Consider the following 24,712-nt stretch of genomic DNA (forward strand, 5'->3'; position numbering starts at 1 on the left):
TGCTCTTTTTTCTATGTATACATTGATCTACTACTTGTTCTAACAATTGCTATAAATTGAATGTTGATATTTCTAGCTAGTATTGTAGTGATCCCTTTTTCTTCTTGCAGTTCTCTCAAGACTTCATAAATACTTCATAAATTTTGGAGCTATGGTATTTGTTACATCTGTGTTTTTACTTAGCTACACGTATCTCAATGGATTGACAAATTTCTCAACATTTAAGGCTTTTATTTCTTGTCACAGTTTTTAAAATAAATTATATTTACTTTGACATTAGTACACCTAACACAGTTCTCTTTTGATTACTAGTTGCATGAACTATCTTTCCATTTCAGGTACAAACTATTGTGGCCTTAGATCTAAAGTGAACCTCTTAAACACCAAGTAGTTGAATCCTGTTGCTGTCTATTCACTCTGTTGTTTTATCTTCCGTTTGATTTATAAGTTCAAGTCACTTACAATTCAAGTAACTACTGATAGTATTAAAGTTGACATTTATTTTTAAACTAGAAAAAAGTCATGAACATAGAGCTAATATTTGTGGCAATTCAGCAAGCCAATATTTTTTTGCTGTTGTTTTGCTTTGTTTTGTTTTCTTTTTGACTTTCTGGACCCCAAAAGCCAAGCAAGATCCCTGGATTTCCTGAAAATCGTAATTGAAGAATCTGACGCTGAGCTCTGGCTCATCAATTCACTATGAAAACTTTTCTTTGATATTCAGGATATGATTATTGAAAGACCAATTATCAATATTTCCAAACATAGATGTGCTCAACTCCATACTCATCACATTTTCCTCAGTCTAAAAATAAATATGAATTTATAAAATTTATCCTCTTAAATGTTTTAAATAGAAAATAAGGCAAACTTACAAATATGTGTGCAAGACACAAAATAGCCTTCTCTTCAACTTCCCCTGTGTCTAGTTCCTAGTCAACTAACCAAGTTGGCTCACGTTCACTTCCCTAACCAAATTCAATATGGATACACTTGAAAAACATCACATTTAGTGAAATAAGTCAACCCAAAATACAAATACCATATGTTCTCCCTGATCTGTGTCCTAAAAGGCAATCTATAACAGAGAAATTGACACGTTGCAATCTGGTGATTTAATAGGCCTTGTCTTGACTGTTCAGGACCAGTATTTTTTTTTTTCCTTCATTCTATTTGTTGAACTTTTTACTAGGCATAGGATTAATCTTAAGAGCATAGAGTTAACTAAAATAGGTCTTTGTAAAAAATAAAAAGTGGTTGGCTGGGGCTATGGCACAATGGTTTAAAGACCCAGCCTGCAGAACAGGCATCCCACATGGGTACCAGCTCAAGTTTCAACTGTACACTTATGATCCGGCTCCTTGGTAATGTGCCTGGGAATGCAAGAGGATGGCCCAAATTCTCAGGCCCCTGCACACATATGAAGATGTAGAAGAAGCTCCTGGCTCCTGGCTTCAAATCAGCTCAGCTCCATTCCTTGTAGCCATTTGAGGGGTGAACCAGCAGATGAAAGACCACTCCCTCTCTATATCTAACTCTCTCTGTAACTCTGTCTTACAAATAAATCTTTAAAAAAAAGTGGAATATCAGAGGGGGGAGGAATAAGGATGGGAGTGAGGGTGAGAGGGGTTGGTAGGGTAGAAATTATAACTATGCTTCTAAATCTGTATATTTGAAGTACATGAAATTTGCATACCTTAAATAAAAGTTTTCAAAAAGTAGTTTCAAAAAAAAGAGAATATCTGTTTTCCCAGTTTCTGCACCTCTTATGCTTGAGCTTCTCACAGGGACCCCTGGGTTCTTGGTTATTCTTGTAGTATTGCCTTACCTTCCAGGGTCTATGCAGTGAGTTTTGTTTTTCCTTGAAGCACTGGAGAAAAACTGACTGAAAAATGCCTACTAGCGGTTAACTCCCTACAGGCCAACAATTCTGCCTGCTTCTACTTCAGTAAGGTCAATGGAATGGCTTGAAACTCCCACCAATGGTTTTCAAACTTCCAGGAAAATCAGTTTGGGGAGTAAGGCAATCAAAGGAAAGAAATCATGTAAGTCGGAATCTTTAAAGAAGAAGTCAATGTGCTGTGAATTGAGATTTAATGCTATAACGAGTACTCAAACAATATATTTCACTTTGTGTTTCTATGGGGGTGCAAACTGTTGAAATCTTTACTTAATGCATACTAAACTGATCTTCTGTAAAAAAAAAAAAAAAAGAAAAAAAAGAAATTATCAATTCCCAACTTGACTCTCACGGGGATTAAACATGACAATAGGTCTGATCTGATTTCATCATCATTTAAAAAAAATCATCTATTATTTTTCACTTTATGTTTCTGTGTGGGAGCAAACTGTTGAAATCCTTACTTAATGTATACTAAGCTGATCTTCAGTATATTGAGATAATCGAAAATGAATCTTGATGTGAATGGAAGGGGAGAGGGAGTGGGAAAGGGGAGGGTTGTGGGTGGGAGGGACGATATGGGGGGGAAGCTATTGTAATCCATACGTCGTACTTTGGAAATTTATATTCATTAAATAAAAGTTAAAAAAAAAAGAAGAAGTCAACATTAACTATTTTATGAAAGTGACAAAAATTTAGTGTACATGCTTCCTCTACTGTGAATTTAACTCTAGCTTCTTGTGAGGTGTTTAGCATCATGGATGATCCAGAAGAGAGGTCTCTAATCATCAGCGTGTGAGATGTCTGCCATATCACAAGGAGCTTCTGGTAGAAGTCATGATGAAGATCTCCATGCTAATATTCATCAGAGAATGGATAATTAGGGTGGCCATTCAAACTAAAATGAGAAAAAATGCATAATCTGAATTTAATACCTTTACATACATGGTAATTACTAGTGATTTTTCTGTAACTGGCATTAGGGAGATTAATCATTGTATATTCTTACTGGTTAACAATTCTGCCTTTCTTACTCTCATGATGACTACCTTATAATAAATACTTTTACAAGTATAACCAAATTATTCAAATTAAACTTTTTCCTGGAATTTAACAAACAACACAGAGTCAAAATTCAAACATACTTCTCTCCCTAAGCCAGATATGCCAATAAAGCCAAGTGATATCAAGTCTTAACATTTACAAATTCAAGTTGATGCTAGAAAATTCTCTCCAATCTTAAGAACGTATTAATTTTACTGACTGTCTGTCTTATATAAAATACCATGTTAGATTCAGAAATGGAAAGAATGTAATTTATAAGAGAGAGTTTCATGCCTATGAAGTTTACAGTATGTTTTTGATATGTACATATTTGATAGCAACAACATATGTAGAGTAACAAATATGACCAATAAATACTACCAGTTAAAGAGGTAGTAGTATTACAAATGGTTATCTCTCTTTGTTTATGTTATGTCTCTATTATTCTCAATTTTTCTCTATAATAGTGAGACTTCCGGCCTTGATGACCAAATATCCACAAATTTTCAGTACAATCGATTTTACACCACGCTAATGTCATTTCATAAATCATCCCTTTTTTCTATTATAAATCAAAATTACCACAGACAGAAAGAATACATATTAGAGCTAACCGTCAATAACGAAATATTCCCTTCCTCATATTCTATCACGTTCAATCTTGAAGAGTAAGTAAAAATTTTTTGACTACAAAATCTTTCCATTTATGGTTCTTTTGCTTATGTACTCTTCCATTCATTTTCAAATCTTCCCCATAACTTATCTACTAATTTAACATATCTGTATTTCACAGAATACAAACTAAGGGCTCCATTGACCAAATCAAGACCAACCTTTCTGCAGGCAATTGTGATTGGGGGTCTTGATTGAATATACAATGAAACTGAAGGGAGAAATAGGGTAATATTCAAAACATTAAATGGATGGGATACAATCAATGATTCCATAGGAAGATGATGGGAATTTTAGGCATGGAATATAGTGGTAATGTAAATGCCTTCAATCTGTGAAAGAATTCATCAGGTTCCTGGAAGGTGATATTAACTGGATTCTGAAAACACTGAAGAAGCCTCGTGGATAATATCCATAGTGTATGCCTACCAAATCACACTAGATTACAGAGATCTTTGTGGAGATGTTGATTCAACAATGGTATTTCCTGATCTGAAAAGTGCCACGGAATGAGAAGCACAGTGGGGGATGTATGAAAGTCCATACTGACATGGACTCTCTCAACCAGTTCCTGTGTCAATAACTGGAGCTCTACTGAGAAACTGAGAAGACAATTCCAGAAAGTTCCTGTCTCACGCCAGGCTCCTTGTTCAACTCTAGCTTTCTGATGTTGAGGTAACTTCCAACACTCATTCTACATTCTTGCTCAAAAAATAAGTTGTGGCAAGATATAAGCCAAAGGCACTTACAAACTCGCAGAAACATATCGAATATTTCTGTTCAGACCATCTAGGACTCTCATATCTTCAGGAGTCAAGTGGAATTCAAAAACCTATCAAAAAGTAAAATTTTTTTAATTATTTCTACTGTGTTTTGTAAGAAAGAAAATCCTGGGGGATTGCATTGAATGGTGTAAGGACAATACATAAATATCTAAGAAGTTTCCAAAACTTATTAAAGACATCAATAAAACATTAATGTGATTAAGAGCTAAAAGTAAATAGAAATCAATACCTAGATTTAGTTAATTTCAACTGCACAAAACTACAGACAAAAGATCCCAAAAGAAGCTGGAGATGAATCAAAGCTGACAAAGTACAAAGATAAATGGACCATGTATCATAGAATCTAGAAAAATCTAGGGGAATACTTTTGAAATATATAAGATATTTTACCAAGTTGCATGGAGATAGTTGGATTTTTGTACTCCATCCATTAACATGTAGAAAGTGAAAAATATTTCTCAACATAATTCAAATGCAGTGACATCAGGTGCAAAGGTTAGGAGAACATCCTTGAGGATATGATTGTCTAATTTGAGGGTACTTTAAAGATCAAAAATATTGTCACTAACTGATAACATATTAAAACAAATGGAAGCCTGACAGGTTGTTTATTAAGACCCTAAATTGAGGATTCAGAGTAGAGAGACAGAGAAAATGAGAAATGTCAGAAGCTTAAAATTAAAAGAATCCAGCAAATAGACTTTCACTACTATATTACTGAATCTCTTTTGCATATTTAAAATTCTCCTTTTAGCCTTTTTTGTTGGTTTTTGGAAAATTTTGTTATTTCATATTGCTTTTAAATTTAAAAACAAAAAAATGTAGACTCGTACATACACTTCCCATATTACTCACATCCACCTGATATTAGTATGTGGTCACAATTCATAAACCAAACCAAATTCAAATTTCCCTGCTTTTTAATCCAAACTCCCCATATTCTTTCTGTTTATTGTGGGCTCTAGTAATCAGCATCCTGTGTTCTTATTTAACTCTCATAAGTTTTGTAGAACATGCAGCAAAAGTCCTTTTGTACATGCCTTATCAACTAACATGGTATATTCTGGTTCCAGCCATTTTGGTGCAAGTAATAGGATTTCATGGTGCAAAAATACCACATTTTTTTTTATAAATTAACCTACTCATGTACACTTAGGATCCACAACATTGTCAATCAGAAACCAGTTCTTCCAAATAGATTGACAATCTCAATACACACCACTTAAGGACTTTAGGTGGAAGTTGATAAAGTCATTGTAAATTTTATAACACTGAATAGTCAGTGAAGAATAGCCCAGATATTCCTCCAAAAGATAATACAGAGGCTTGTTTTGTGGCACAGAAGGTTAAGCTGCCACTTGTGATACCATATCCTATACTGGATGGTTCGGTTACAGTCTGAGCTGCTCCACATCTGAACCAACCTCCTGCTAATGTGCAAGGGAAGGCAGCACTCTCTCAGTCTGCCTTCAAATAAAATAAGTAAATCTTTTTAAAAATCAATAAAAGGATGTAGGAGAAAATTACCACTCTTCACAATATAATGTATTTTTCAATATAATTAAGATAGTACAGAAAAGTAAGTCAACACAGTGAAGAGAAGCAGAGTCCAGAAATGTTATTGTTGTTAAGTATATCTGCTATTCATTTAGTAAACATATAGGTGTATTTGTATCATTATTCCAAGTAATATATAAATAAATTCCAGTGGGGTGAAAGTCTAAATTTGGAAGGAAAGACAACAACAATTTTGTAAGCTAATGTAGTATAATACTATACTTTTCCCTTATAGGTCAAAACATGACACTTATTAACCACAAAAAAGGCAAGAATAATTTGATGACCCTGAGAATTAACTTTTGTTCATAAAATGAGACTATATAGAGAATCAAAACTAAGGCACATCTTGGAATAAAATGCCTCAACAATTACATCTGAGTCTGAAAATGATATGCAGAATAAATCAATATGAAGGGTTGTTTATAGTAATGTCACTCAAAATTTCACACATCCCAGCATCCTTGCTCTTGTTAAATGCAGCTGGCCTATCTTACAACTCACGTTTAGGATAGTATTTAACAGAAGTAATCGTGTATCTGTTCCCAGGAGGCTTTGCAAATATGCACAAAATGCCTCAGCACTCTGCAATGGGATGATATAAAGCCTGATATAATTTACTGAAAGGAGAAAAACTGTATGGGGAGAAGTGAAGCAGAACAGAGAGTGTCTCAATAAAAACTCTGAGTCAGAGCTCACGCATTGTCCAGCAAAGGCAGCAGAGACTCAGTGAGAAATACATAAAGGTTGCAGACAAGAAGAGAAGCAGAGGACTGAGTGCAAATGGTCAAAGTTAATTGTCAAAATACAAAGCTGGGAATCATAATAAAACTTTTTAAATTAAATCTCTACCTTGGGAAGATTGTGTTTTACAAATACTATAGCTACTTGTATTATAGTTGTCTCCTATTTTAAAATAAAAAACAATTCACTTAAGTAAGACTTGGTTAGATGCCAGACTAAAGAGATAAAACAGAGTGAAAAAATATATAAATTTTAAACTACATGAGAACTAAGGGAAATACAAAATAAAATTGAAAATATTGTAGGCAGAATAATAACCAATTCGACTACCTTATTTAAGGAATTGAAGAAAAAAAAAAGTGGCCAGTTGACAGGACTACACAATAAATTGCAGAATTCACGCTGAAACACAAACCTCAGAATTCTGCACTCTTGCAATTCAATCTAAGCATGTTGGCTTCCCTCCTCTACAGCAAAAGAAAATACTTACAAGTGAGCAATAAGAAGAAACACACAGGAGATGACAGGGACACCAAGATACCACAAAGGTAACCCGAGTGCCTACAAAGAGGACACACGTGATGGATACTGTAGGAGCCCCAGTGCCCACAGCCCCACTCATCACCTGCAAATTCTCTTTCATTCGCTCCTCATTGAAACTCTTGGCCAAGACCACAACCCCACGCTGTAGCAAGTAACGAAGGGCAATCAGTGCTGGACTTCGCTTGTGCTTTTTCGCCAGGGCACCAAGAACTGGATCATCTAAGAGAACCGGAGTGTTCTGATCCACCCTAGGAGGAAAGGCAACAATGCTGAATTTCTGAGTTCGTGTATTTGGTTTGTTAGGAGGATTCCAAAACAGACTACAGTGCCTACTCCAGACCAGTGCTACTCAAATGTGGTCTCAGGCAGCAGAACCACTGTCATCTGTGATTTAATGAATGAAAAACTACTCATCCATCCAAAACAATGAAATCCTTCTTTTGCAACCAAATGGATGCAACTGAAAACCATTATACTTAATGAAATAAGCCAGTCCCAGAAAGACAAATAGAATGCATTTTCCCTGTTCTGTGGTAACTAATTGAGTACGAAAAACATGTAATATGGATGCACAAAATTGGAATTTTGAGATCGATTGATTGTTTACAGCCCTTGTCCCTACTGTTGAGGAGCAGTGTTATTTTCTGCTGACTATCTATTGAATTATTTATTATTTAGTATATTTAGTCTTATGAGTATAAAATAAACCAAAAGTAGATCATCATAAAAATTATAAGAAAGAATAAAAAAGGAAGGAGAAGAAAGGGTGGCAGTGTGGTCGGGAGGGAGGGTAGCATGAGATGTATCACTATGCTCCTAAATCTGTATATGCAGAATACATGAAATCTGCTCACGTTAATACTGAATAAATTATTTTTTTAAAAAAGAAATGCAAATTCTTCCTTGTACTGCAACACTTCAGAGTTAATGCCAGAAAAGTGGTTATGCTGTGAATGCAAACGTTTCAACAGCAAAGGTGTTTTAGGTAAGTTTGCTAGTGTGCACATTACCATTCTCCATATTTTTGACTTCCCAGAACACCATAGGCAACCAGAACAATGTCTTTTGACTTGCAGAAATCCAGTAGTTTTCTCTGGTTGAGATACAGATGACATTCCACCTGTAGACAGACAACACAGAGAGTTTAAGATTACTGGAAGTACAAATATTGATGTGAAGGAGAAATATTCAAATTGAAAAGAAACAAAAAGAAAACCTGAGTAACAAAGTTTAAATTGAGATTAACAGCTTCCAGGGATGATATTTTAAAAAGAATATTAAAATTGCTATCACCTGCAAGGATAAATAATAAATTCCTGATATGAACCAACTCTGTGAACCAGATTATAGATGTTTAACATTTTTTTCAATAAGAGGAACCATGAAATTTTCCTTTTTTGGAAAAAAGAAGGAACTCTTTGAATATTTGACATTGAATTGTGCCAGAAGGCAAGTATTTGTTCAAGGATTCATGACAGCAAGCCTTTTGAACAAAATAGTTAGTTTGCTAGGCGTCCTGCTACTGATATTCATGTAGATTTCCTCATCATAATAAATAATGAGTAAAGTCAAGTTTAATCCACAGAATAAATACAAACTCACATCCACAATAACAAGCATAGTGAGAGAAAGCCAGAGGAAAAACTATTTTCCCCTGCTGGTGGTGATTATTACATTAACTTCTTTCTAGGAACATGGTTAACTAAAGGGAAGGTGTTAATGCCTACTCCATCACAGAGGAATCATTGCAGAATATCATGGAAATAGTTTTACATTCAATGTAATACAAGAAAAGTAAAAAGAGCAGTTAAAAATGAAAATTAGCGTTTACAAATTCTAATGAAATAACCAATCCAGTCTGGGGCTCCATGGGATGGGCAGCCATGGAGCCCCCACGTCAAGGTCGGTCTGATAGCTGTTGCTGTGTCTTTATCACAAGGTGGATGTTGCTAGTTTCGGTTAGGGCAATGCTTTCCCATGGTCGGGACTTTCCAGAGGAGTTGAGAATGTTGTAAACAACAAGATGGCGCCGAGGACCGCGCGGTGAGCCTGCCTGCTGCATGACACCTCATCTGATTGGCCCGAGGACGCGTGCACACTGCGTGAACAGACAGTGGATTGGAGTGTTCCATGCATGGACTTGAGCCTGCTTGCAATTGGCCAGATTTTGTATATAAGCTGTGTGCTGAAGAAGGAGGGGGCTTTTCTGTCCACTCTCCTCCCTTCATTCTTTCTCTGTCACTGTTGTTTTCTCATTAAAAGTCTACTGAAGACCAATAAGCTGTGAACAGTGTCGTTCCTTTGCGGGCAAGGGAGCGGCAAGTGGTCCCGTGACTCGGATTCGGACCACTTTCTACACCCACGAATAGGTAAGGAACAAAAGGTAAGCGTGCGTGTGCACAGAAATCCAGCTGGGGAAAGAATAGAAACCGCAGTTCCTTCGAGAAAGACGGGGAAATTAAGCGCCAGAAAAAAGGGTAAAAGAATCCCTTAAAAGGCAGGAGTACAAAGTGTTCAGAAACGCCAGGAAATAGGCGGAAACTTCCTTTTTACCTCCATATGGACTATTCTCTGTCCACCACTAGGTTGCACATGCTGTTGAGCTGCTTGTTAAAAGCTGTGGGGACGCCCTTTAAGGCGGCTACAGTATGCGCATTCACTAGGGCTGTTGCCAAGACATCACCATGGTTTGTGGAAGGTGGCGAATTAGATGAGCAACAGTGGCGGAGAGTAGGGAGACAGTTGAGAGCAGCTGGAGAGCTGGTAGAAATACTTAGATTATGGCAACTCATTGAACAGACACTTCAGGACCCCACTGAGAGCATAGGGCTTTTACTTGATGAAGGATGCGAGCTCCTAGAGAAAGTTCAGGAGGAGTCTCGGCATGATAGTCAGTCTAGTGACTGTGGTAGTCAGTGGGACAGGAAACAGATGGACAAAGGTCCCTGTAGGGACAAACCACTGGATGAGACAGAGAAAAATTCAGTGAAGGACCATCCCCCATCGAGTGCACCCCTGCGCTCAAGGGGGCCATCTCATTTATATCTCAGTTTGACTAGGCTAGCAAATTTGTCCTTAGAGGACGAACCGCCGCTGCGGTATCATCCATTGACTCTCCCTAAATCGGCCCCTAGGAAAAAAAAAAAAAAAGCTATAAAGACTCCATTACATATACAGGGAATAGGGTTAAAAAAGGCGAGCCATAGAACGGTTCATTAATGCTATAAAAATAGTCCTTGGTTAACAAAAGGAGTCGTGAATGAGCAACATTGGGATTTACTGGGGGAAAAAAAAAAAAAAAAAACAACAAAGCAAGCCGTGACAAAGGCTGTGAAAACTTTGTTGCAGATATAGAGAATAGGGTTAAAGAAACAAACTGTAGAGCAGTTTATCAGTGCTGTTGAAACAATTAGTCCTTGGTTTGCTGAAGAGGGTGCTGTGGATAAGAAACACTGGGAGTAAAAAATATAGATCAGTGTACACTGGACAGCCCTCACCTTGCATTTAAATATTTCATTTGAAGTAAATGTTCTCTGTTATAAAGTTCATATTACTATGTGAAATGAGAAATTGTGGTGACAAAGTGTCCGGACTACCCATTCTGTTTTTGTTCTATGTACTAACTCTACCCCTATTATTGATAGGAATGCTTGAGCAGATTATGCTTGGTTTGCTTTACAAAAAAAAAAAAAAAAAATGTAAGTCAAAACATGCCGCAAGTAGTTAAGATTCCACACACCTGCAGAAATATAATAATTACAGATAATAAGAGGCTAGTTCCCTCAGATATGTTTCAATTTATCCTTAAAACATATTGAATATTATTGTGTTTGATTGCTGGATGTATACTTGTATAGAAAATTTGTATTATATTCTTATGATATATTAATTATGCCTATACCTTGGTGCAACTCTAGGGCCAAATGTAAGGACAGACTTTTGGGATGGAGAGGCTTGTGTCTTTGTTTGGCTCTAATAAACAATAACTTGTCTGCCAGATGACCTTCTCCTGCTCCTCGGGAGCCTGGCCAGCTCCCGGGGAGGGGGATAAAGGAAAGTTTTCTGATAAACAGGTGGGCATGCTTCGTGTCTTGGCTCTCTGGCCAAGATCCGGGATGGGACACACTGCTTGCCTAACATCTTGGCAATGAGCCACCCTTGTCCTTGGGGGCTTTAAGGGGCAGCCGGAGCAAGCCTCTGAGCTGCTGTTTTATCCCGGGGGAACACGCAGTCAAGCTGAACGTTAAATGTGCCTGTGATGATTACTAATGATGTTTAATTCTCAGTATGGATCCTTTTCTGGTGCTATGTGAAAATTGCCTAGTAATGCCCATAGTACTGTAAATTCTACAAAACATAAGTACAACGCAGATATGAATTGATTGGCTATTGTGGCTGAGGTGTTCTGTAATAGTCCCTTTAATAAAAAATTAACAAAATAAATTAATTTAAAAAACAGAACATTCAGGACCTGCCACTCTGCTTGGTATGTCATTACAAAAATCAACAAGGAGGGCTATACCTGATAAGTGAGGATGCTATAAATGTGGGCAGCAGGGACATGTACAAATATTGTCCAAATGTCAAACATCAAAAAAGCCCCTCCTCCTGGGATTTGCCCCTGGTGCTAAAGGGAAAGGCTTTGGACCAATAAATGTCACTCCAAAACTGATAAAAAAGATAATTCCTTAAATAAATAAAGTTCAGAAAACTAAAAGCGGGGCTGGTCCCAGGCCCCATCCCAACAGATTTTGGGGGCCATGACATTTGTTCCTCAACAGAACACCCTAAATCCATCAATTTCCTCCACGGAGCCACAGAGGGTAGTGCAGGACTGGATCTCAGTGCCACCTCCTATACAGTATTGACCCCTGAGATGGGCCCACAAGGCCTCCCTACTGGGATTTTTGGTCATTTGCCAACTGGGTTTTTTGGTCTCCTACTGGGCAGAAGTAGTATAACTATGAAAGGGTTACAGGTTTTTCCTGGAGTTATAAACACTGACTTTACTGGTGAGATAAAAATTATGACTCAAGCCAATAATGTAACTTTACCTCCAGGACAATGCATTGCTCACTTGATTCTGTTCCCCTTCTCTTCAATTGGTCAGTCTTTTTTAAATAAAAGAGAAAATAACGGTTTTGGATCTTCTGATGCTTATTGGATACAACCCATAACTAAGGACCGACCCAAATTTTTCTTAAAATTAAATAAAAAGTTATTCAGTGGCCTTTTAGATACTGGAGCTGGTGCCTCTGTTATTTCAGCAGCAAGCTGGCCCACAAATTGGAAAAAGAAAATTACCATAACTCAATTTCAAGGTATTGGTCGGAGTCAAAGATTAACACAAAGTTCCAAATTGCTGCAATGGGAGGATGAAGCAGGTAGTGCTGGAGCCTGTCGCCCCTATATTTTGGCTGCATTATTTGTTAATCTCTGGAGACATGATATTCTAACTCAAATGGGGGCTTTAATACATAGTCCAAGTAAGACTGTTACCATTAACATACTTCAACAAGGTCATTTGCCAGGTAAGGGTTTAGGCAAACAACAACAAAGCATCACATCTCCAGTTCCTTTAACTGTCAATCATGACCAGAGAGACTTGGGTTTCCCTTGATGGCTACTGGTCAGCCTGTGCCCCATACAAAAAATAAAATAAAATAAAAATCAGATAATCCCGTGTGGGTAGATCAGTGGCCTTTACTACAGGAAAAAGATAAATGCTGCACAGATATTGGTGGAAGAACAATTAATAGCAGGACATATAGTTTCTTCTAATTCTCCTTGGAATAGTCCTATTTTTGTTATCAGAAAGAAATCTGGGAGATAGCGATTGCTTCAAGGCCTTAGGCCTGTTAATGCTACTGTGGAAATTATGGGGGCTTTACAACCAGGTTTACCATTGCTTACTGCAATTCCAAAGGACTCTTATATTGCAATAATAGATTTAAAAGATTATTTTTATACTATACCTTTACATCCAGAAGATTGTCCCCGATTTGCTTTCAGTGTTCCATCAGTAAATTTTAAAGAACCTATGCAAAGATGCCAATGGAGGATCTTACCTCAAAAAATGGCTAATAGCCATACTTTGTGCCAACAATTCATTGATGCTGCTCTTCAAAAAATTTGCAAAAAATATAGCAATTTATATATTATATACTATATAAATGATATTTTAATAGCTGGACCCGAGGAATTTTTGGTGATACAATGTCTGACAGTAATAAGAGAGCAATTATCTGCTTTTGGTCTTATCATAGCCCCTGAGAAAATGCAACTTCAATATCCTTATCAATATCTAGGCTTCCAATTGTACCCATGAAAAATACTTCCACAAAAAGTCACCTTACAACTGGATTCTTTACAGACTTTAAATAAGTTTCAAAAACTTCTAGGGAATATTAATTGGCTTTCTGTACATCTCCACCTCACAACAGGAGACCTTAAAACTTTATTCAATATCCTAAAAGGAGGTCAAGCTTCTGTAATTTGTGATGGCACCATGCAGTTATTAACACCTCTTTTTCATCTCTACAGCTAGTTGAATTAGCTGCTGTTGCACTTGCATTACAGTCTATTTTGGATGTAGTGGTTAACATATACACCAATAGCAAATATGTGTTCCTATTGGTGCCTCAATTGGACACTTGTTCATTCCTTCCTGAATCCTCAGCTGCTTCTCCTTTGTTTTCTCGCATTTGCACTGTCATTCGACAGCATACCTGTCCTTTCTTTATAGGTCATATTCGAACACATTCCAATATTCCTGGACCATTGGTAGAGGGCAATCATTTGGCAGATTCTGCTCTATGCATATATTCTATTGATACAGCAACAAAAATCCCATTTTACATCATTTAAATGCTCATACGTTATGCTTAAAACATAATATTACTCAAGAACAAGCTCGACAAATTGTAAAATTCTGTTCTACTTGCTCCATCCAATTACCAGTACCTCACTTTCAAATTAATCCTCGTGATTTATTCCCCCAATCAACTATGGCAAATGGATATCACCCACTTCATGAAATTTGGTAAACAAAAATATATATATGTGTCCACTGATACTTGTTTTAAATTTATTTTTGCTTCCTTACATACAGGTAAAGCTACAAGACATGTTATTGCCCATTGCTTACAAGCTTTTGCTTCCCTAGAAACTCCAAAGCAGATTAAAATGGATAATGCACCTGCTTATATTTCTGCCTCTTTTAGAAATTTTTTGTGTAATTTTCTATCTCATGTTACTGACATTCCTTATAATCCTCAGGGTCAAGACATTCTTATACGTACACATCACACTTTAAAACAATATTTTAATAATATAAACAAAAGGGGGAGTTTAGGGTTCTTGCCCATTCTCCTAACAAATGGCTCTCACGTGCTTTATTCATTTTAAATTTTTTCACATTGGATAAAGATGGTCGTTTTGCAGCTGATCAACAGTGGCATCCACAAACAGCTGGGGTAAGAACAATGGTAAAATGGAAGGATCATATCACCAATCAATGGAATGGACCTGATCCAGTACTGGTATGGGACATGGGCTCCTAAGGGATGGGTATTTTTATGCAACCAATTTGCTGTTACATTGTTAACCTCTGATGATTTTTGCAACTGCTCATTGGGCCGTGTGGCCCCAATGCTAACATCTGTATTTCCAAAGGCACAACAGCGATGCTCATTACCTGAGAACTGTGATGATGATGTCATCTTAATTGGAGACCTGCTTTCACCATGGCTAAACAGCTAGTGGGAGTTCCTGGATTGGCTTATGGAAATAATCGTGGCCTACGAAGGCTTACAGGTTTGGTGACCAAAACAAGCAATCTTACTGCTACTGCGCTACCCAATATAGCTGAAGAATTGGATCAAGTTCGTTCAGGAGTACTCTTAAACCGAGCAGCTATCGATTATTTGCTGTTAAAAGATCATATAAGCTGTAAATCTGTTCCAGGGAAATGTTGTTTTAACATTACTAACAATGCCATATATAGAGTGTTATTGATAAACTTAAAAGAGTAAAATGCAACATATATTTATTGCTAACCCACTAACATTTGTAGGGTTTCGATGGATTCATTGGTTATTAATGCTGGCTGGATTGTTACTGCTTTTCATACTTTGTATGGGATGTTTTCCGTGTGTTCTGCAATTTGTGCTAACTTTGCTACAGTCTGTATGGACTGACATTCATCACTTAAAACTTTGTACCAAACCTCCTTTGTAATCAAAAATAATTTATATTTGGCTGTATGTTTCATCTCTCACCTAATGTTGGGCTAAAATGGTACTCAAAAATGGGTAAGGCACTCCACATCCTGTACCTACCTAAGACAGGGCTCAAGTTAAAGAATGGGTCGCTATCGGTTGCTTGTTTGTCATAGTACTACTGGGCCTTGCCTTCATCGCCAGATGGATCAAAGTCTTAGCACTCCGTCAGCAGAATACCAACTTGATAATCCAACAGGCTATGCTGGCCACCTTGCGATCTCACCCCAACAAAGAAGTATGGCTTAGCATGATGGAGCGGTAGTCAAAGACGGGTAAACACTGATGGGCGCTACTAGCAACCTAAGACAGAGGGTAGGACAGGCTTCCTATTACCTCCATGACGGGTAAGCAGGTAGCGCGCCATTGGGTACCTAAGATAGGCATGTTTCCATGCCATTTAAATAATAAAGAAGGGGGAGATGTGGGGCTCCATGGGATGCGCAGCCATGGAGCCCCCACGTCAAGGTCGGTCTGATAGCTGTTGCTGTGTCTTTATCACAAGGTGGATGTTGCTAGTTTCGGTTAGGGCAATGCTTTCCCATGGTCGGGACTTTCCAGAGGAGTTGAGAATGTTGTAAACAACAAGATGGCGCCGAGGACCGCGCGGTGAGCCTGCCTGCTGCATGACACCTCATCTGATTGGCCCGAGGACGCGTGCACACTGCGTGAACAGACAGTGGATTGGAGTGTTCCGTGCATGGACTTGAGCCTGCTTGCAATTGGCCAGATTTTGTATATAAGCTGTGTGCTGAAGAAGGAGGGGGCTTTTCTGTCCACTCTCCTCCCTTCATTCTTTCTCTGTCACTGTTATTTTCTCATTAAAAGTCTACTGAAGACCGATAAGCTGCGAACAGTGTCGTTCCTTTGCGGGCAAGGGAGCGACAATCCAGGAAAACATACATCAAAGGATATTAAAATATTATTGAAAATAAGTTTTGTCATATGATTCCTTGTGACTGTTAAAACTCAAAAGATTATTAGTAATTACAATGAAGGAAGGGAATAATGCTTAAAAAGGTGAGTTAACCAAGTGACCAGTTGTGATCTAGTGATCTTGTGAGTTAGGTCACCAACTTCAGGCCAGCATTCCTTATCCATGCCCACTTTTGAGTCCTGGCTGCTCTGCATCTGATTCATATTTCAGGTAATTGTCTGGCAAGCAGCAGCAGATGACTCAAGTAGTCAGTGCCCTGCTACCTGTACGGTAGACCTGGATGGAGATCCAATATCCAATATCCTTGCTTCAGCCTGGCCCAGCCATAGCTATTGTGGCTATTTAAGGATGAACTACCAGATGGGATCTCTCTCTCTCCCCCTCTCTCTGCCTTTCAAGTAAAGAAAAAAGTTTTTATAAAAGAAATCTATAACATTGGGAAATCCCATCATTCAATGATTCTCAGTGCAGTACAACTTGAAGAACACAACATGATAAGTTTATTTTCCTACTAAATGTGTTCAATTTGGAAATGATGACACGTTCAAATCTAAATTCTAAAGAACAGAAAATTGGAATGGACATTGACATATTACCTGTCAATTTAGAGCAACAATCTGTAAAATCCAGAATATTTTACAAAATCTTTTTGTTTATATTGGGGATGGGGAAGGATCTGTAATCAGTCTATACGAAAAGGGATTGATAGGCAGGCAGTCATCTGCATCCCATATCAGAATGCCTAGGTTTGTTCCCTAAAAGATCAACTTTTAATTCTAATTTACTTCCAGTGCAGCTGTTGAGAAGCAGCAGGTAGTTGGATCCCTGCCTTATGCATGGGAGAGTTTGGTTGACTTTCCAGCTCCTTGCTTTGGCCCGGTCTGGTACTGGACATTGTGGGTAAATGAAGAATCGAGCAGTAGAGGAAGCAATGGGAAAACACTGGAAAATTTAAATGTGGCTGTATTTTAAATGATATCAGAGGACAATCATCACATTCCTTAGATCTAACATGGAAATGCAACATTGGGGGATAATCTATACATTCTTAGATGTTTTGGAGGTCTGTAGGGATGAGTAGTCATGTCTCCCAAATATTTTGAATGAGTTCAGTAAATTATTGTGCATATTTGTAAAATCCGCATGTATTTACACACATTTGACAACCTGGCAAAATGGCAACAATTTTATATATAAACAGGAAAATATGAATTTTCTCCAAATTGCTTCAAAACTTCTGATTATTTGAAAGCTTTCATAATAAAAGTGTAGTGATAATAATTTGAAAAAAAACATTTAATATTATATGTAAATTTTTGAGATTTTTGTATTTATTTGAAAAGCAGAAATACAGAGAGAGAAGAGAGAGAAAGAGAGAGAATGGGGGGAAGAGATATCTCCCATCTACTAGTTCACTCCCCAAATGGCTGAAACAGCCAGGGCTAAGCCAGGTTGAAGCCAGGATTCAGGAGCTTCATCCTGATGTCTCACATGCGTGCAAGGGCCCAATTACTTGTGCCATCTTCCACTGCTTTCCCAGATGCATTAACAGGGAGCTAGGTCAGAAGTGGAGCAGCTGGGATTCAAATTGCAGACCACATGGGATGCCAGTACTGAAGGTGGAGGCCTAATCTTCTAAGCCACAACACCAGCATGTAATATTATATTTTAAAGCATCATCAGTAAATAAAAAATTTGCAAATGTTACGAGCTATATTTTTCTAATTTAGAATCCTTACAACAGAGCTACCAGATCTTAAGAAGTAAGTTAGGGCACAGAATCAGAAACAAAATAGATGAGCTGGAAGAGATACTTGATGGCAAAAGCAATGGAGGAGATACAGATTTAGATAGAGTCAGGCATAGGATTGGCTCTGGTTCTACTAAAAGTATCTGAGTATTCATGCACCACTGGTACCACCATAAACAGATTCACATTCTACCTCAAACCTGTATGACTTTTTCAGTTTCTAGTTCACATGTTATGGATCTGTGGCTGTGAGACATCTAAAAGCAGATGTCAAGAGAAAAACTAGGGCATTTGAATACACACAAACCCATATGCTCTATCTACCTAATATTATTTTCAGTGTCTCCTGATGACTGACTATTCCAGGCATTTATCATCTTCCTTTCCCTCCACATCACATGTACACATCTGAACTCTGGTCATGCTTAATAACTCAAGGGTAAGTCCACCCTGCCCAGAAGATCACATTAAGAACTGTAAGCTGGCTGGCACCGTGGCTCAATAGGCTAATCCTCCACCTGCGGCACCTGCACACCAGGTTCTAGTCCTGGTCGGGGCACCAGATTCTGTCCCAGTTGCCCCTCTTCCAGGCCAGCTCTCTGCAGTGGCCCGGGAGTGCAGTGGAGGATGGCCCAAGTTCTTGGGCCCTGCATCCGCATGGGAGACCAGGAGAAGCACTTGGCTCCTGCCTTCGGATCAGCGTGGTGGCTGGCTGCAGCACGCCAGCCGCAGCAGCCATTGGAGGGTGAGCCAATGGCAAAAGGAAGACCTTTCTCTCTGTCTCTCTCTCTCATTGTCCACTCTGCCTGTCAAAAAAAAAAAAAAAAAAAAAAAAAAAAAAAAAAAAAGGAGGCTGAAGGCCCTTACCTGGTTGCAAACAGGTTTATACTTGAGCCCTGGCTTATTCAGGATCATCTCCAGCTGCTTGTGGTTGAAGTTAGACACCCCAATGGACTTAGCCAACCCTGCATCCTTACATTTCTCCATGGCCTGTAAAAGTGAAGAATGATTGAATAATATTTACAAATGAGAAGTGTTGTTAATAAGAACATTGTTGAATGTTGACAAGATAAATAACATTGCACATCCTGAAGAGAAAACTAGTAAAAAAAGGGGGAGGGGGAGGAACAAGGTGGGCAGTGTAAGAAAAAATATTAATATGTCCTCCTTATAAAACTGAGAGAAGTTTGGGCCGCTGCTGAGGCACAGTGAGTTAACGCCCTGGCCTGAAGCGCCAGCATCCCATATAGGTGCCTGTTTGTGATCCGGCTGCTCCACTTCCGATCCAGCTCTCTGCTATGGCCTGGGATAGCGTAGAAGATGGCCCAAGTCCTTGGGACCCTGCACCCACATGGGAGACCCGGAAGAAGCTCCTGGCTTCTGGCTTCGGATCAGCGTAGCTCCTACCATTGCGGCCACTGGGGAGTGAACCATCGGATGGAAGACCTCTCACTCTCTCTCTGCCTCTCCTCTCTGTGTAACTGTGACTTTCAAAAAAATAAATAAATCTTTAAAAAAAAACTGAGAGAAGTGCAGATGGAGGAAAACATCTGCTTAATCCTGATTTTGATTTCTTACTATTATATCGCGGTAGTGTATTCCCTGCCAACACACAGCAAAACATCCACTTTCAAAATCAGGAGTTTCTGTTTCCAGAATTGTGGATATCATTCAAAAGGTGGAAGAGGACCTGACTCTCCCTCCCCAGCATTCTCTTCTGGTATCTCCTCAAACTCACCTCCCATGTGGCACAGAGATCCACGGTGTCATACATTACTTTTCCATTTTCATCTTTTGGAATTCGCTCTTTACTTGGCTGGAATAAAAGCAGTCATTAAAGTGATGGCTAGAAATTGAAGTTTCCACCCATGAAATGCTCCTGGGTATACCTAGGATGAGACACTAAACCTTGTAAAGTAGATGCAACAACATCCCCTACACACACATTTAAAATATTTTAATGTCTTTTGATGACAGATTTCCTCTATTCTCTCAGAACTCTGCATGTGTGTGTGTGTGTGTGTGTGTGTGTATACTGTTTTCCAGAGCCTAATAATGTCTCCTGGCTGACTTGTTACTTTGCTTATTTCTATAGTTTCATCTCAGGAACTGTGTCTCTCTCACTAGGAAATAAGATATATAGCCTTGATCCTCAACAATAATAAATTGCAGTATTGACGAAAGCTGAGGAGTCAGTGTTCTCCCTGAACGCATTTATTCCAAGGACAAGTACATGACAAAACCACGGTCAATCAAGGTGCTATAAAGATTAATTTTGATGCTGTAAGATTAGAGAAGCTACCAAGAACCAATGACCATGAGCCTTTAATGTCTCAATGTCAAATTCTCCACCAAATTAAAAGACTTTGCCACACTTGTGGTAATGCAGAAGTAAGGAATTGATATAAACAAAATCATTTCTGAAGACTACTTTAAACCATGATTTGGACTCAAATATTATAAAATACAGTAAGCTCTGTTCATAGGATGTCTTGAGTAGTTTCTGTAACTTACATGAATTAAGTTCTCACACATTTATATAGTTTTAATTCAATCATGACTAAAAATGAGGGCCCATTACTGATAACTATCCATGCCAATAGCTGAAGTGAAAAAGATTTATTCATTCAAATTGCCTACCTTCAAAGCCATTGGAAAATGAATAATGTAGAGGTCCACATAGTCCAGTTGAACTTTTCTCAATGATTCTTCCAAGCTCTGCTGAACTAGCTCTGGTCGATGGGAAGTACACCAAAGCTGCAAAGGTTAATTATTGAAAGTTGTGCTGGATTAATACATTAATCAAGGTTATTTTTCATTTCACCTGATGTTGGGACATGAATCTACTAGTTAGAGACTGACCAGCACAGTGAAAAAATGCTCTCTTCTGTATTGAATATCCTTTTATCTGACCTATTCAAGTGACATTACAATGCATACATTTGATTATTAATGATCAACGGAATAATTACTCAAAAGATAAAATATTTCACAAGGTAATATAATGTCCATTTTCTGAAAAATGTTAGATGGAATTTACAAAGTAATTAAATAGTCTTGTTCTCCCTTCTTTTTACTGGTTGACAAAGAATTATTGTCAGTATTAGTTGCATGACTAAGGGGAAAAATGGTTTGAAGATTTAAACATGTGTTAAACACAATTACAAAGCACTTAGCAAAATCATGTTTAAATCCCAAAGAATTCTTTGATAGTGCTTGCTTTTATTGATACAATTGAAAATTTGTATTCAGAATAATAAATGAGGAAAGAAAATAAGGACAGTCATAATCTGATGGTAGCTCTCTTATTCTGTGGACCTTTGTGAAATCATACTGCTATGAAGTAAGGCTCAGATAAATAAGGGGACATCACTTTAAAGATTTAAAACTGCACACATCTCTTATCAAACTGGATGTTATATTATTATGCATGAATGTATTTGTGAGATTTAATTGAAACATTAATTACTAACACACTTGAACAGCATATACAAAGTACCTTTGAAGTGTAGAATATGTCTTTTCTTTCCACAATGCCTTCTGCAATCTTGCTCCTGATGGCCTGTCCTATCTCTTCTTCATTATGGTACACAGAAGCAGAATCAAAATGGCGGTACCCAGCATCAATAGCTAACTTGGTGGCCTCTAGACCCTCTCTTTTAGGAACCTAAGACAGAAACAAATAATAGTATGTGGAGATCCAGGCATGAGACGTACCTCACTCAGATGGTGGTAAGGACTTCTCTAAGAATCAGTGTTTCCTCAAACTTTGAATTATTTCTACAATTGGGGTCAGTAATCCACTTCAGTTTGTCTGGATCTTTTGTCCTTTTTTTTTAAGATTTATTTATTTATTTGAAAAGCAGAGTTACAGACAGGCAGAGGCAGAGACAAAGAGATCTTCCATCCACTAGTTCACTCCCCAGATAACTACAATGGCCCAGAGCTGCAGGGCCCAGAGCTGCACTGATTCGAAGCCAGGAGCCAGGAGATTCTTCTGGGTCTCCCACACTGGTGCAGGGGCCCAAGGACTTGGGTAATATTTTACTGCTTTCCTAGGCCATAGCAGAGAGCTGGATTGGAAGTGGAGCTTGAACCGGCACACATATGGGACGCCGCACTGCAGGCGTTGGCTCTATCCACTATGCCACAGCACTGGCCCATCTTTTGTCCTTAATACAAAGAGCTGGTCAACCCAGGAAATTATCAGATTCAGGAAATACATGATTAATAATGTATATCTAAGGTTTGCAGATTTGCTTGAAGGACTCAGAGAATTTTCATGTAGTTATTATTTGCATGGTGAGATTACAAAGCAATATTAGCACAGCAAAAATGCATATAGTAGGAAGTACAGAAGAACCAATGTACAAGCTTCAATGCGCTCCCTTGCAGTGTAGTCATACAAAACACACCATATTCCTCCACCAAGAAATTCTGACAACACATAAGGAATGCTGTTTAAATTAAGTCTTGAGACTTAACTTAATTATTCACTGGGGGCAGGTTATATAGGCCTTCTGAACCAACCAAAATACCACTCTCCCACAGGAAAGCACAGCAACCAAAGTACCACTCTTCCACGGGAAAGCAATTACACTTAAAACTCATTTCTCAAAGGAATTCTGATGCAACAACAACCTTATCACTTAAGGAATGGGGTAAACTATGTTCACCAATCCTAAACAGGAACCACTATGATAATAATCAATTCAAGAGACAACAGTCATTTATGTTAAATATTTTCTACACAGACTCTCGGTTTGCATGAAAAAGCTAAACATTTAAGTAAATATGCATAATCCTATCGTATACATTTATGTGTAAGAACTTAGCCTTATCACACAAGAGTTATTTAATCTAGGTGTCAGTCTTCAAATAAAAGGCACTTGTTTTAGGGTAGCTATAATTAGGGCAAAATCAAAAATTTTGGTTACATCTACAAAATTTCAATAAAGATTTGACAGTGTATTGGTAACAGATCAGAAAGGAAATCAAGCTCACACTATTTGCTTTAAGAATTTGAGAAATTGATCATTTCTAATGAAATCCGAATGAAGTAGATACTGAATGCTACTGTTCTCTCCTGACACCAATCTGGTGCTGACCTGGGGTTAGGGCAAAGAAATGAACTAAGGCTAAAGGTCTGCTGGTGTCCTTCATTATCCATGCCCTTCATGACACATTGCCCTGAAAATAACCAAGTCTTGTCACATGTCTCCAAAATTGCCACTTTAAGATTTCCTTTTATCAAAGACAGGAGAAAATGGGGACTTCAATTCTGAAGTAATTGGTCCTTTGTTACACAATTTCAGGACCTAGGGATAATATTAGTCCTAAAAAATCTTCCTCACTCTAATAAATTATTCACTATACTGACTTTCATTTCAGAGAGCCCCAGATACCAATTTCCTTAAATACAGCATACATTAATGAGGACTAGTAATTTAGACATACTCTTATTATGTTCCAATTATCCTCTAACATGTTACCTTTTCCTTTCTGGTATTTTCCCAGATGACACAGTACTACATGAGAAAATCTGCTTAACCCATGTCCACTATTTACAGCGTGATTCTCAAGGTTACCCCAGAGCAGTTGACCCGGACTCTATTAATGATCTATCCCAGTAGTTCATCCACAGAAATTTCCATCTATCTTGTCTACTTGCAAGGAGAAAAAAATGTTTCAGCCATGAAATGGAAAAGAAACCACTCCCATGGCTGCCAACCTTTAAAAAGACAGCTTCTTGACTTGACTTTCATCTTTTCTGCCAAACTGGGAAAGATTAAAAAGGAGGGAATCCAGCACTGGTGAGAAAAATCAACAGGTGATCAAGAGATCAGAACCTGATGCAGAACTAAGTCTAAGTACCCTCTGTCTTGTGCTCCAGGCTGGTGAAACTTAGAACATAACCATCCCCCACCCCTGCTCAGAGACACTGGAAATCGGGTCTTTAAAGAGATAACTAAGTAACTCCAAAACTGAGGTTGGTTTCCACTAATATACATTCTATTTCATTTTACATTCAATCCTAAGAACACTATGCTTACTTACCTCTATAGGTGCAGCAGTGCCAAATCCCAGTACAGGTATGATGTTACCATCATTTAATTCCATCACATAACGTCTGGGATCCATTGTCTCCTCTAGGTAACTGCACAGTTCCTTCTGTCTTCTCAGTGTAGCCAGTCACGTGTCTTCACTTCTTAGGCCTTCAGGAGATGGTACCAGTATGTGAATGACCTAATACTGTGCAATCATTAACCAAAGGCATGTGGACAGAATGGAGCTAAAGCAAATTCAAACACTGTGGACAGTATTTCAACCAGTTAGTTGTTCATATATATATATATATATATGAAAGTTTATTCTTAAAAGAACTACATGGAAATAAGGAAAACACACATTTTCAATAAAATTTCTGTTTATAATATCATACCTAGTACTGAAAATTATTATTAGTTTAAATAATTGCAGGCTATTGATTACACTAGAAAA

General features: G+C 38.0%; 1 protein-coding gene across 2 annotated transcripts; it reads right to left on the reverse strand.

Moving 5' to 3' along the window:
- Window positions 1-210: 210 nt before the first annotated feature.
- Window positions 211-24,397, reverse strand: LOC138843187 (aldo-keto reductase family 1 member C1). Of its 2 annotated transcripts, XM_070054968.2 has the most exons (9): window positions 24,269-24,397; window positions 21,711-21,878; window positions 20,852-20,968; window positions 19,950-20,027; window positions 19,079-19,201; window positions 8,256-8,365; window positions 7,328-7,493; window positions 4,366-4,448; window positions 211-2,798 (listed from the first exon to the last, which is right to left on the reverse strand). In XM_070054968.2, exons 1-9 carry the CDS (start codon window positions 24,350-24,352, stop codon window positions 2,756-2,758), a joined length of 972 nt encoding a protein of 323 aa, XP_069911069.2. In that variant the 5' UTR covers window positions 24,353-24,397; the 3' UTR covers window positions 211-2,755. The 2 variants fall into 2 exon arrangements, with proteins under 2 accessions (XP_069911069.2, XP_089168513.1); XM_089312387.1 differs by lacking the exon at window positions 19,079-19,201.
- Between the last annotated feature and the right edge of the window lie 315 nt (window positions 24,398-24,712).

Source organism: Oryctolagus cuniculus, chromosome 13, assembly GCF_051225735.1.
Source record: "Oryctolagus cuniculus isolate XC-2025 breed Fujian yellow rabbit chromosome 13, ASM5122573v1, whole genome shotgun sequence".
Taxonomy (NCBI): Eukaryota; Metazoa; Chordata; class Mammalia; order Lagomorpha; family Leporidae; genus Oryctolagus; species Oryctolagus cuniculus.

What these genes read in the sequence shown, in the direction of transcription:
- LOC138843187 (XM_070054968.2), bottom strand. Translation starts at nt 24,352, where the DNA reads ATGGATCCCAGACGTTATGTGATGGAATTAAATGATGGTAACATCATA. An exon ending in ACATATTCTACACTTCAAAG is followed by an intron (nt 20,969 to 21,710) that starts GTACTTTGTATA and finishes TAACCTTTGCAG; the next exon opens with CTTTGGTGTACTTCCCATCG. An exon ending in CGATATGTTTCTGCGAGTTT is followed by an intron (nt 2,799 to 4,365) that starts GTAAGTGCCTTT and finishes TTCTCATTTTAG; the next exon opens with TTTGAATGGCCACCCTAATT.